Source organism: Gadus chalcogrammus, chromosome 2 (assembly GCF_026213295.1).
Source record: "Gadus chalcogrammus isolate NIFS_2021 chromosome 2, NIFS_Gcha_1.0, whole genome shotgun sequence".
NCBI classification, from domain to species: domain Eukaryota; kingdom Metazoa; phylum Chordata; class Actinopteri; order Gadiformes; family Gadidae; genus Gadus; species Gadus chalcogrammus.
This window is the reverse complement of record NC_079413.1, coordinates 10,336,405-10,349,267: the sequence shown is the minus strand read 5'-3', so window position 1 is coordinate 10,349,267 and position 12,863 is coordinate 10,336,405. Positions and strand designations below refer to the sequence as shown.

At 41.6% G+C, this 12,863-nt stretch overlaps 2 protein-coding genes across 7 annotated transcripts; one reads left to right on the top strand and one right to left on the bottom strand.

Annotated features, from left to right (window-relative positions):
- Positions 1-89: 89 nt before the first annotated feature.
- On the top strand, positions 90-3,451 carry LOC130373447 (nucleoside diphosphate kinase, mitochondrial-like). 2 transcript variants are annotated; one of them, XM_056579954.1, is made up of 5 exons: positions 90-441; positions 1,095-1,225; positions 1,486-1,587; positions 2,473-2,585; positions 3,105-3,451. In XM_056579954.1, exons 1-5 carry the CDS (start codon positions 297-299, stop codon positions 3,229-3,231), a joined length of 618 nt encoding a protein of 205 aa, XP_056435929.1. In that variant the 5' UTR covers positions 90-296; the 3' UTR covers positions 3,232-3,451. The 2 variants fall into 2 exon arrangements, with proteins under 2 accessions (XP_056435929.1, XP_056435939.1); XM_056579964.1 differs by lacking the exon at positions 90-441 and adding an exon at positions 681-992.
- eps8l1a (eps8 like 1a) lies at positions 3,013-12,679 on the bottom strand. Of its 5 annotated transcripts, none has more exons than XM_056579906.1 (15): positions 12,384-12,677; positions 11,165-11,297; positions 10,784-10,839; positions 9,273-9,411; positions 8,865-8,953; positions 8,679-8,753; positions 8,440-8,588; positions 7,325-7,469; positions 6,788-6,846; positions 6,598-6,706; positions 6,278-6,418; positions 5,889-6,024; positions 5,160-5,325; positions 4,844-4,976; positions 3,013-4,607 (listed from the first exon to the last, which is right to left on the bottom strand). In XM_056579906.1, exons 2-15 carry the CDS (start codon positions 11,283-11,285, stop codon positions 4,521-4,523), a joined length of 1,605 nt encoding a protein of 534 aa, XP_056435881.1. In that variant the 5' UTR covers positions 11,286-11,297; positions 12,384-12,677; the 3' UTR covers positions 3,013-4,520. The 5 variants fall into 5 exon arrangements, with proteins under 5 accessions (XP_056435881.1, XP_056435888.1, XP_056435896.1 ...); XM_056579921.1 differs by having other exon boundaries at positions 4,515-4,607; positions 4,844-4,971; positions 12,384-12,679; XM_056579931.1 differs by having other exon boundaries at positions 4,515-4,607; positions 5,889-5,971; positions 12,384-12,678.
- Positions 12,680-12,863: the final 184 nt, after the last annotated feature.

Genomic DNA, 12,863 nt, shown 5'->3' with positions numbered 1-12,863 from the left:
GACCATAGGGTCATTGATAAACGTGAGGAGGGAGGAGGAGCGAGGAGAAGAGGTGTAAACGGGGAGTTTCGGAAATGTTCAGGGTCGCTGCTGGCTAAGTTTTTAAGGTGATTAAATAAACCAAGAGGACATGTCCGCTTGGCATTCGTTTCCCACATATCTGAAGTGAGGCTGCATGCGCTTGGACGCACTCGTGATTTTTGTTTGACCCTTTGAAAACGACACGGTCACCAGCCTAGTTATCTGTAAAAACCGTTAGGCTTGTCCATTAATACTCTTTGGGCACGTTAACGATCATGATTCTCTCACAGACATGTGTTTTCAAGAGTATTCTTCAACATGGGCGGTGTTTTACAAGGAGTCGATTTAGTGAAAAAGCGCTCGTTTCCAAGTTTACCTCTGCACCTCTGTCCAGCGGAGCCATACACCGGGCTCAATCCAGTAAGTAGGCCCACTAATCTCACCACACTTGTAAAGACAACACGGGTGTCATGCCATTATTTATTTTACTTTTTATGCTACTTATTTGTAGCCAGCTTGCACCCTTGTGGAAAGTTAAGCCTCATTGATGTTGAGGTCCAACCGCCTATTGAGCTCGAGGTGTAATAACCTAGATAACAATCTACAATTTAATTGAAAATTGTTTTCATTGATATTGTATGTTTTATCATTTTACAAAGTGAGAAAAACAGAGTCAGTCAAAGTCACCAGATGGTTGAATGTCAGAAAAGATGAATACATGACTGTTTACCTGTTTATTTAGGCAGAGGTGGCCGAGCTCTCGTCGAAAGACACGCCTATAGCCTATGTAGAGCGAGACTGAAAAATAAACCAGCAGAAGCACCGTGGTCTTTTCGCACGAGTTGATAACAATCCCACACAGACCAAGCAATTGTCATCGTTTTTCATTGGATACTTGTTGTTGAGCGCAAGGGAGTCACATGTGTATATGTAAATAATAGAAGCCTGGCTGCCATTCATTAGCTTGTCGGGTAACTTACGAGTTTAACCTAAGCTTTGCGTGGATGCTTCCAGTACTATGTAAGGGAATGTGGTTGCCTAAAATGCATTCCTGTATTTTCGATGCTATTTAGGTTTCACTGGTGGAGTAGAGCGCACCCTCGTAGCGGTGAAGCCTGATGGAGTTCAACGAAGATACGTTGGACAAATTATTCAGCGCTTTGAGAAACGGGGCTTCAAACTAGTGGGTTTGAAGATGTTGCAGGTAGGCCTAATATGCATGTCCCTACAAATTCAAAAAGCGGCACCAATCACGTTGAAAAATTATTAATAAGCTGCTAGTAGTAGTTTTAATAATAATTCAACAATGAAGCCGAATTTTGGAAATGTGTAGATTGTTCCCCTACCTTTTTATCCATCTCATACCCTTCCTCCCCTCTTATTTGAATTTTCCATTCCCCCCCCCCCCCTTCTCTCCATTCTTCGTCCCCCTCTTCGTCTCTCCCTTCTTCTATCCCTGGGTAGGCATCTGACGGTCTCCTGTCTCAGCATTACCGAGAGCTCGTGAAGAAGCCCTTCTATCCGAATCTGGTTGACTACATGACATCGGGTCCTGTGGTCGCCATGGTAACATCCCTCAGGCTTTCGTGCAAAAGCTCTACCACATCTTGAAAGTTAGGTTAAATTTAACCTAACTTTTGATTTTGTGCCACCTGCATGACACTACCAAATATACTGGCTGTCTCCTTATTAGTGAAGATCGAAGCTATGGACTATATTTTAGTGACTAAATAGGAATTTAGAATGTATTAAGCAACCTTCTCACTTGACACATGGGAAGTTCTCTGGATTACCTTCTGGCAGTTTACAGGCCAGTATGGGCCACTGTAGCTTTGCACACGTTGGGAAGTGAGGGGATGAAATTTAGTTGTTTGCAATCTACAACCTCACAGTAGAACAATACATCCTACACACTATACCTTTCATATGGGTTTCCTAGTGCAACCCATTGAATGTGATGATGAATTGTATGATAGTTTTCTTCATTATTCGATATGCTTTGAAGTCTCCAATTTTTTGGGATGAAATAATTTCTTAGCTTCACATAAGGCTACAGTATTGAAAATTTCATTTGTAGTAGCTGATGTGAATGTGGAATAGATTTACTTCTAAATCGGATAATGTTAAAGCAAGTGCTTACCCATTCACTGACTTTCCCCCACATTGCTGCTATACAATGTGTGTGTGTATATATGTATATATATATATATATATATATATATATGTATATATATATATATATATATATGTATATATATATATATATATATATATATATATATATATATATATATATATATATATATATATAAATATATATATATATATATATATAAAAACAGCTCTACAGGCTCGTCTGCTCACATAGTTCCCCTCAAAGAGGCCGCCTCTCAGAGCCGACACGTCCACCAACTGCCCATCCCTAATGTTGGATGACGGTCGTGCACACAGGTGTGGGAGGGCCTGAACGTGGTCCAGTCGTCTCGCAGGATGGTTGGCCCCACCAACCCAGCGGAGGCCCCGGCAGGCACGGTGCGCGGAGACCTCAGCCTCCACGTCAGCCGGTGAGCTCACAACGACCCAATACTGACCCCCTCCTAGGTCTTAGCTCTGCTAGCTATAGCTTACCGCCAATTATATTGTACAGTATAAATATACCAATATATATATAATATATGTGTGTATATATATATGTGTGTGTATGTATGTATGTATGTATGTGTATGTGTATATATATATATATATATATATATATATATATATATATATATATATATATATATATACCAACCAATATACAAAAGAAAGGACACTTTTACAAGTGTAGTTATAAGTAATAATTTTGATTTCAACGTTGTTTTCCAATTAAAATGGATTACTTGGTCGCAATTGTTGAAACAACTTATAATGTTACAATTTCAACAAATGTGAATATCTAGCGATATAGTCTCTGCTAATTGTCATCAAAAAGTATTGAGTATTGATTACAGCAACACAGGAGGATTAAGAAATAAATATGAATAAATATGTTATTTTGAGTTGGTGAACAACATTGATGTTTGTTTTTCTGCTATTGTAATCAGGAACGTGGTCCATGCCAGTGACTCTGTTGAGGGTGCTGAGAGGGAGATCAAGCTGTGGTTTGAAGGCAAAGAGCTGCTCAACTGGGAGTGCTATGACCATAGTTTAACCTACAAAGAGGACAAATAAAGAGGACCAATGAAAGAGAGAGATAATGTGAAGCAAGTTGTTATAACGGTTCAGTGAGAGGGGACATTTTAGCTCAACCGCTAGTGGTTGAGGCCTCTGCATTTTTTGGGATCTACGTTTGTTTAACTTGACGCTGTGATTTCAGGATATTTGTATTGATTACCACTGTCGATTTTTTTCATTGTGGGTTGCCAATGTTTACGATTCATATCGCGTTTTACAGACATTGAGGCAATATACTTGGACTCTCTTAACTCTACTTTGCCTTATTAACCGTTTCCACTGTAGCGGTACTGAGCGTGAGCCCCCTCTGCTGACAGAACTTGGCCCAAGTGTTTTAAAAATAAATATGTAATTGTGTGTAGAATGGAGCCTGTGACACTATGCAGCTCTGTTAAAGTCAATGAGATATTTGTATTCTTTAAATTAAAATAAGTAATTGGAGGCAGTTAAACTGAACAAATGTATTCACAATTTCTGACATAGTATTTCTGTAAGTGTTCTGTGTTTTGAAAGACATTTTCACGAGTGCCTTAACTGTAATATCTGAGTTTTTATTTTCTGAAAGTTACTATCGGTGGACAGTTTAAAAAAACGAACGTCATCTGACAAACATTTATTGATAAAGTGTTTACATGAGAGCTGTTGGGATTGTATCAGAAGTTACTTCATTTACTTCTGATCACTATTGCGCTCTTCTACATTTTCACTTGATTAAAAGTGCAATGTTTCCCCCCCATGTGCAGAATTTCATTATCATGATTATCTAGATTAGCAAATGTAATGTCTCAGGAATTTATGATATACATGACAAAATAGTTAGTTCATATGCTTCTCAAGATGCAAAATAGTTTAATTACTCAACAAGTCAACATTGATTTGCTGGAATCATAAATACATTTTTCGTTGGTTTACTGTGATAATATATCAGTCCATGAAGATACAGTTGCGCACCTTGCTTGGCCAAATTCCCTGTGCAATCTGTGTCTGTGTCAACAGTGATTATATTAATGTGTGATTTAAAAACAAACAATGTAATTCCTTCATTTAAATGACTTCTATGGGTTTGGTTTTGTTTGGAAATAAGAAAAATCTTTAATTTTCAGTAACCGTGTTGGACAGATTAGACCACAATTGGTTGGTTTTTGAGCAAACCATCATCCTCCAACTCTCCCCATCTGTGCAGTCGGGAGGCATGCTGGCTCTCTAAAGTACAGCAGAGATACCTGGTGTTTAGTGGTGAAGCTGCTTCATTTTCCTTAAGCACTTTGCTCCGTTCACGTTAAGCGTTATAATATTTCACTTCCTTCCTGCAGGTCGGCCTTGAGTTTCTGCTTTTGCATCACCGCCTCCAGCTCTGTGGCTTTACGCACGTCCTGGAACACATGGGCGGGTTCAGAAGGGATTCAGTTTCTTTCAAATACGTTTTTATAATTTTTTTTACCGTTTTGTCATTTCCATTAGTTCTTGTAGGGATAGCAGTTTAATTCAATGTTCAAGTGAGAGATCAACTTAGTGTCCACACACTCGCATTCATGCAAAAACACAAACTTGAATGCATGCACACGCATACATTTTTCTCGGTCTTATATTCACACAAGAGTTTGGGTACCTCTAGCAAGGCCTTCTGCACCATGATCTGGCTGTACACCCTGGAGCCCTCCTGGGGCGAGACGGTCCGCAGCTCCTCCTTGTTCAGTGAGAAGAGCTGAGCACCCGACAGCACGCCAAGACACTGCACTGTCCTAACGACAATTAAGAGATGGATGAAAAAAAAAAATGAACAATCAAAACAACAATATGAATCAAAACAATATTGATATGAATACTATTCAACAGAAGAAAATGAAATAATATAAATAACACATATTAATTATAACAACACAAACGTTAATCAAACATTAATCCCCCATCCCCAGCGGACTCACTCGGGGCTGAACCCCTTGGCGGAGAGCCACTGCTCCACCTCCTGCGTGGAGGAGTGGTAGTCCAGGGGGGCGGAGGTGTCGGTGGTGCGGGGGATCACCAGCGGGTGCACAGAGCCAGCCCGGCCAGTGGTGAGCCTCTGGAGGAGCTCGTTGTTCATCATGAAACCTTGAACACACACACACAAGCATGTCGGGTCGCATGTCGGATGAAGGGGCAGGGTAGACATCATGGTTTAGGGTTTTGACCCCCAGCTAAAAGGTTCTGGGTTCTACAATAAACTTCACCGTTCACCTTTAGGCCCTCCTGACCAAGATGCTTAACTTATGCTCACTCATTAATGATTAAAGAAATCATCATTGTAAAAGTGTCTGCTGCTCAATTAAGGAATAGTGACTACAATGGAGATCTGTTTTTCGCCAATGCAATGAGTTTGCGGGTGCAAATTATTGGACCGCGGTCCGCGATCAAAGAGAGAGTCCTGCCCTCTGAATCCAAAATGGATCTGCTGGAACTCATGTTGATAAGTTTATTTTTATTCATGGGTGATATATGTACAGGAGAATTTAGTTTAGGTGGGTTTTTCATTCTTTCCATGCCATTTTCATTCAAATAATTGCGATGAAGTATCAATAAAAGTGGTTGACTGAAATAAGGCGAAACCTTATTAAATGGTTTTGACCCTAAGTCTTTGGCATAAATTAAAGGACATCCTAAATGGTTACAACTACCTCTTCCGGCGTCGTCCCCCGGCATGGCGTTGGGGGGTTCGAGCACGCTCCGGGGACGGGTGCCGGGGCTGTTGGAGGACAGACTGGGCGGGGCGTACGACAAGTACTTGTTGGTAGGAGGACTGAGAGGCACCTTCTATTTAACACAAATTGAAGCACAAATTGCCAACTGTTATCGTAACTGTGTAACATTGGGACTCTTTGGAACACCTGATTAAGAAACACTGAACATTTATGGTAGGCCGAACAACTATCAAAGAAAATAACTAAAGGAGTCATTCTTAAATGGGCCTCGAATTCTGCAGTTGACAGAACCTTAAAATCATCATCGTCTTCAATGTAGGCCTATTTATATTTAAAAACAAAATACCTTTGGATGGATAATATACCTTTGATAAACTCCTTGCCACTTGGTTGTTCTCTGGATGGTCACTGAGGGCCGACATGGGCTCCAGGATGTTGAAGGGAACAAATCCTATCTGGTCGAAGCGGTTGCGACACTTCCACCACCTCTTAGAGGACTCAACGACCTGCAGAATGATCTGATTAAATACCTAGCTTTGGTGTCACCCTTAAGAGGGCACTCTACTCATGCATTTATTTTTGGCAGGATAATTTTAAGTTTTTGGGGTCGACTACTTGGGAAACTGATGCTACTAAATACAACACCATCCCACCACAACCTACACTATAATGGGATCAAACGTACCTCTAAGGTCTCTCCTTGGAGCACTGAGAGCTCACTACTGTTTCGTGCCACAAAGTCGTAACTGCAGTTGAACATTCTTTCGCCCTCTGGTGGTAGTGTGCTGCCATCTCTGTTGGATCGTCGCACATAGAGTCAAGACCAAGTGTGTTCATTGGGAAGTCTTGATGTGTCACTATAGATTTGGACTTACAACTCATCGCTTTGCTGTGGACCAGAAGAAGGCCTTTCTGACGTTTGCAAAGAAGGTTCCTGGGCACAGCATTTAGACATTTGGTAAATACATTTCCGGCCTCTGTCAATGAGTGCCTTATTCTGTCATCCTTCACCAATCTATATGGTCATCATATCCTACATGTAAATATAGCCATTTTGCAGACGATTTTCACCCCAAAGCGGCTCCCAGTACAGGCCGCAGAGAACAATGAATGCGTCTAAAGGAACACTACAAAAGAATGGGTTGCATGACAACGTTTCTAAGAAAACATAACAGCAGAGAGTTCAGAGAAGTGTCACATGATTTGGTGCACATTCCAAGATGCCAAGTTGGTGCTTTTTAACCATTATAATATGTATAATAACAACTGGTTGCTGGCTTATTCAGAAAATCTGGTCAAAAAGTACCACAATGGATGCTTGAACTTATTTTATGGAACTTCCGATCACATAATTGAAACTTTCCTATACCAAACGAGTGCTATGACAGATAAATGTCGATAATTGGCAGTACCTCCACGGCCCTCTTCGCACTGGATGCATCCTCTCTGTGTTGCACCTCAACCGGGTCATCCCAAGGCTGACTGTCTGGGTTACTTGGTTCCCACCCATCCAGGAACACAGGGGTGTAGGGAGGGACAGACACCCCAAGCTGGGAACTGGCAGCAGGGGCAGAGGCAGCTCATGGGAACAGATAGTATAAGAACGATATAATGATAATCCTCCCTTTCAGTTACATGGTACTCTTGGAAGTACAAATGCAAAATGAGCAAAATGTTGAACACTATTGATATTACCTGGCCTTCCTGTGTCAAACAAATGCCTGCATTCCGATGAACCCCCGACGCCTCGTGTAAATGGCCTCTTACAGAGACATCTGTTACCCCCTATGGTTTCTCGTTTGTAGCTTTAGAATGTATATTCTGTAGGCTTCAAGTTAGACGTTAAGTTAACGAATCCATACCCCGGTTAAAATCAGACACTACCAGCTTTAGGATTATGACTGTATATGCAACAGACAAATAAAGTGGCATTGTTAACTCTTACAAATGCTTATTTTACTGTTTAAATGAATGTTGCTTTCTCAGGGCTCCTCTTTTAAACACATGTGGTAGGTCATGGTGATTTAAGATCAGGTTAATAAACAAGGCGATGAATGGATTCTAATCAAGGACCTCACTTCATATAACAGTAATGCATAATATATAACTCTTTTGTACGTAATGCTTGAATGTATGAATGTATGTATCAACTTAGGTAGGAAGATAAATGTTGATGGGGAATGGGAAGGGCCTGTAGAGCATCGTGAATGTCCAAGGACCACGTAGGGGAGGCCACACAATTAGAATATAACGCGGAGCTCAGGTGATGTTGTTACTCTCTGCAGTGGCAATAAAGCCTTGATCATTCAACCCTAGTCCGTCTCGACCTCCCGTCATTTATTAGAGTGTTAGACCGTGGGTTTTATCCACGACTATATCTAGGTAATTAGGAGGCTATGTAAGCCATAAGGAGGGTTGATAGTTAGCACACTAAGAAGTTAGACGAGATAGATACTAGATAGCTAAGCTAGATCATTGGGTCGTTAGAACACTTAGTAGTTTAGACTTTAGCTAGCTAGATAGCTACCATGGTGAAGTCCAGTTTGGTCCTAGTGTATTCCAGAGATCTTTCTCCTCCTGGGTCAGGTGTTTCTGCAGCAGTGACACGGCTCCACTGGTCAGGGCAGGACTGACCACAGAGGCCCCCAGCTCTGGCCCTCCGGTGGTTTTGACCAACTGTGAGGGAGAGAAAACCACCACAGTCAGTCAGTCAGTCAGTCAAACAGTCCGTCAGAGGAATCGGTCAGAAAAGTCAAGTCGATTTACCAGATCCAGGGGAACGAAGACGTGATGCAGCAGTCCTGGGGAGTTGGGTTCTGTGATGAAAGGCTTGAGACGGTCCTGAATGAACCAGAAATAAGTCAGTTGAGATGGGAGGATCTGACTTGATTTGTTCAACTTCAAATGATTAACCAACATTTATTTTTCCAGAATGGGATGTTTGGTGCTCACCAGAAGACTGAATGAATACTTGATTTTCTGGAAGATGCCCACAAATTCCTCCTCGATTGGCGGGCAAGCTTTCATGGTCAGCACATTTTCTGCAAAACAAAGAGTCTGAATAACCACATTGTGCACTTAAATAAAACAGTTTTTTTTTTTTTTTTTAAGTTAAGGCTAAATAAGCCAAAAAGTTGTTAATTAATTAAAACATACTGAATAACCTGAAATGGTAACCCTTCAACCTTACCTACAACAACGCAAACCTGCAACACACCCAAGCAACTTTAGCTCCAACACAAAAAATGAAGGACATTAATGGTCAGAATCTAATGACTGTACCTATAATTATCTTCTATGCATCATTCAACAGACGCTTTAAGTGGGGGTAATTCCCCTCTTTAATGATCATCATCTCACCGTCTTTGTCTTCCTTCTTGCTCTTCCTGCTGCGTTTCTTCCTCTTTCTCCGCTGGTTGAGGATGCCCTGGGCGTCTGCCGTCTGCTGCAGGCGGCCCATGAAGCGCTCCACGTCGTCAAAGCAGTGGTTCAACATTTCCTAGACACCCAATGAACACAAACGCATACAATGCTGTTGAGAATTTTTGGGTTACAAAGTACAGTAACCAAATAGTGTCTGATTAATTAATTTATTTCTTAATGGCTATTTTGTCCAGGTAATTTTAACCGATATGAAAGTTTAACTAATCTCCAGTGGTGGTAGTAGTAGTAGTTATTATATTTAAGAATGATGAGGGACCATGAATAGCAGACCAAATTAGCAGCCAGCTCACAGAGATATGAAATCTTTGACGGACAGACCGAATGATGCAACAGTACCACAGAGGTTTATCTCTGTGACTCTTTGCTTGTTTCTGGTTTGCTACTGTCTCTACATATGCCTGTTAATGGTTACTGTGTGCATTGTTTGATGTGTATTGTGGTTGAGGAAGGAACTTGTGCATCATATGTGATGTTAGTAAACAGAGCCTACACATTCTGCACTGAATATTATCTCAGATTAAGCTTATAATTTATAGCAGGACTTCTAGGGGGAGACAACACAGAGTTTCGATAACCAGAATTGGCAAAGGGTGGAGCTAGAACTTATTCCCAGTTTCATCACACAGATATTCTACCAAAAAAAACGAATTTGTGCGAGTGGATGAAGCTTTGAAAGCGGTATTTAATACACACATACACTCTTGGAATGGCCAGTCTACACGGTGGGGATTCGAAACCTTTACGGACACGTTTTTACAGTGTACTACAGCTGAGTTTGTTTTCATCAATAACATGCTGCCAGATTCCCGCAAGATTCCCACAAGTATGAAGCTAAATAAAGCAAAACTTTCTAATTCCCTTAGGGTCTCACAAAGCTTTATACAAAATGGGTATCTTTCTAATAGCTACCCAGTTCAAGCTAGTTTGACGTGGGTTTTGAGAATGTTTGACAACGTTCCTCCTACCTGCTCCTATGGTACTTAATGTGTACATTTTTTCTAAAACCTTTACCACTCTTATGAATGTGCATAGCAAGTTTCCTTGCTAAAACAGGGTTTTACTTACCCTAAAGTTTAATCTGTGGGAGTAAACTATTGTAAATACCCCCCAATTCTGGTTGTGTGCCAATAAGGTATCCCTCATCTCCTCTCTTATGTCAGAGTGCCGAACGTCCCTTAGTCAAGACTGGTCAGTTCTGAATCATATAGCAGCTACCGTATCATCAAAGATGAATCAAGAGCATGACAATTTTGTTGCTTATTTTGTTTGGCATACTGTAGGTTGCTCTAATCTATTTGCAAGCAGGATAAAAATCAGCTTGCCAATAATAGTGATGAATAGAACACAATCAACAACAATCCAAAGTGTTATTTAGTTTTTTAACCATCTCTGGGTTATCTTGTGTTACGTGCGTTATGCCTACGTACCACCTCTCTTTGTGGATTCACAGAAGATGACTGGGGCTCCAACGTTCCGCTATTCACTGAACAAGAAGAGGACAGAGGTCAGTGAAACACTCTGTCGATGTTAATCCTACACATGCTCACTCAATAAAACCTCCCAACTTTATTATTTAGCAGATGCTGGGGTACAAAAGGAGCAGGTTGGGGTTGGTTTCCCTCTCCCTCACTCACTCCCTCACTCGCACACACACACACACACACGCACACGCGCACGCGCACGCGCACACGCACACACACACACACACACACACACACACACACACACACACACACACACACACACACACACACACAAGAAAGGTCCCACTCAGCCAGAAGGCTCAGACAGTAACCCCGGGTACGTACCCTGGCTGTAGGCCATGGAGCCCATTGGAAGGCTGTCTGCAGGAGGCTGTTCTCCGCGAGTGATCATGACCCGCACCCCCGAAGGCTTCCCCGCGACCAGGGGAGGGGACTTGGTAGACATCTAGTTTTTGTGCTGTGTGCGTGTTTGTGTGGGGGGTGTTTTTGTTTGTGTATGTGCCAGGGTGTTTATATCATTGATGTGTATGTTTGAGTGCATGAGCATTCATTTACGTGAACATGTAGGCAAATAGTAGGAGACATAAACCATTACATCAAGAGAAGGGGATAAATATAGAATAATACAAACAGAAAATAATGATATTTCAAGGCCTTGGTAGCTTTTGTTTGGATATTTGCTTGGTAATTATTTGCACACAGAAAAAGCAGAATCTCGGCAAGGTACTTCTTGGCCGATTTGGGTATAGTATAATAATCTCCCAGCGCACATTAACAATGATTTGGTTCTTTGTCAAGGTGTGTCGTGGAGATTTAAAGATTGAGCGACGTTTGTGAATGCCTACATCTGTGGAAATTGTGAGTCATTAGGCCGGCAAACCTTCCGCTCTTCATTCGATCATTAACATGGCATTATGTGGCAACAGGCCACCTGTCATTCAATAACGACCTGCTGAGTTGTGTGTGTATAGTTGGTGGATTGTTTCTATCGGTCAAATCCCACGCTCTCTGTACAACGTATCTAACAACAACAAAAGCAACAATGTAGATGGAACAGCTGACAACAGCCGACAGTAATCTGTCTTTTTAGCTCTCTGTCCGTCCCTCACTCTCTCTCTCTGATTTCTTTCGGAAAAATGACAAATTAGGACAAAACGTTTTACCATAAAGTGGCTAGCAAAGTAGGTGTTTACCAAGACTGTATTGCTTAAACATTCTAGATTTTACATTCAATTAAATTTGAATGCGTTTCTAATGTTCTTATAACGTAGGCCTATTTCTTCGGCATGTCTTAAATTATTTGAATTTTTCATGAATAGCACTTTGAATTACCTTGTTGCTGAAATGTGCTATACAAATATATACTTGCCTTGCCTATAGTACCATTGAAGACACAAACACCTTACAATTCTCTCTCTCTCTCTCTCTCTCTCTCTCTCTCTCTCTCTCTCTCTCTCTCTCTCTCTCTCTCTCTCTCTCTCTCTCTCTCTCTCTCTCTCTCTCTCTCTCTATAGGATATAGAATAGAAGACCCATCACTATACCTTTCCACGCCGTTTGAGTGTTTAAGTTAATACGCTGGGAGAGCCACCAATCCTTCCGCTGTTGTCCTCGGTGTGCATTGAGCTTAGCTGCGTCAGTGATGTCGCACCTTTTTCAGATATGCAGGAACGAGAAAAACAAGTCCATGCTCCGGCAAACCGCGCGTGGCTTTCACTCTCTTCTGGCAACGAAGACACCCGGTCGATGGTGTGAGTGTGACTGTGACTGTGACTGTGAGCGTGTGCGTGTGCGTGTGCGTGTGTGTGTGATTCTCTCTGAAAACTATCTCCCAACCTTACACTCTCGCACATTCTACAATCTACATTCTTTCTCCTCTGCGCATCAACATCAATCTTTAGAGACACGGTCAAACCTGAAAACTTGCGGGTAGAGATTGCCTTCTGGGCCATAGGCCTACTAGCCTATATAGGCAACTATACCATGTATGTGAGTACAGATTGCAGTGAGGCGATCTCTTATTG

Excerpts from the sequence above, each read along its gene's own strand:
- LOC130373447 (XM_056579954.1), top strand. The coding sequence starts at position 297 with ATGATTCTCTCACAGACATGTGTTTTCAAGAGTATTCTTCAACATGGG. Across the intron at positions 1,226-1,485 it reads TGGGTTTGAAGATGTTGCAG|GCATCTGACGGTCTCCTGTC; the intron begins GTAGGCCTAATA and ends ATCCCTGGGTAG. Across the intron at positions 1,588-2,472 it reads CGGGTCCTGTGGTCGCCATG|GTGTGGGAGGGCCTGAACGT; the intron begins GTAACATCCCTC and ends TCGTGCACACAG.
- eps8l1a (XM_056579906.1), bottom strand. The coding sequence starts at position 11,285 with ATGTCTACCAAGTCCCCTCCCCTGGTCGCGGGGAAGCCTTCGGGGGTG. Across the intron at positions 6,707-6,787 it reads CCACAGCAAAGCGATGAGTT|AGATGGCAGCACACTACCAC; the intron begins GTAAGTCCAAAT and ends ACGATCCAACAG. Across the intron at positions 6,419-6,597 it reads TCCAAGGAGAGACCTTAGAG|GTCGTTGAGTCCTCTAAGAG; the intron begins GTACGTTTGATC and ends ATCATTCTGCAG.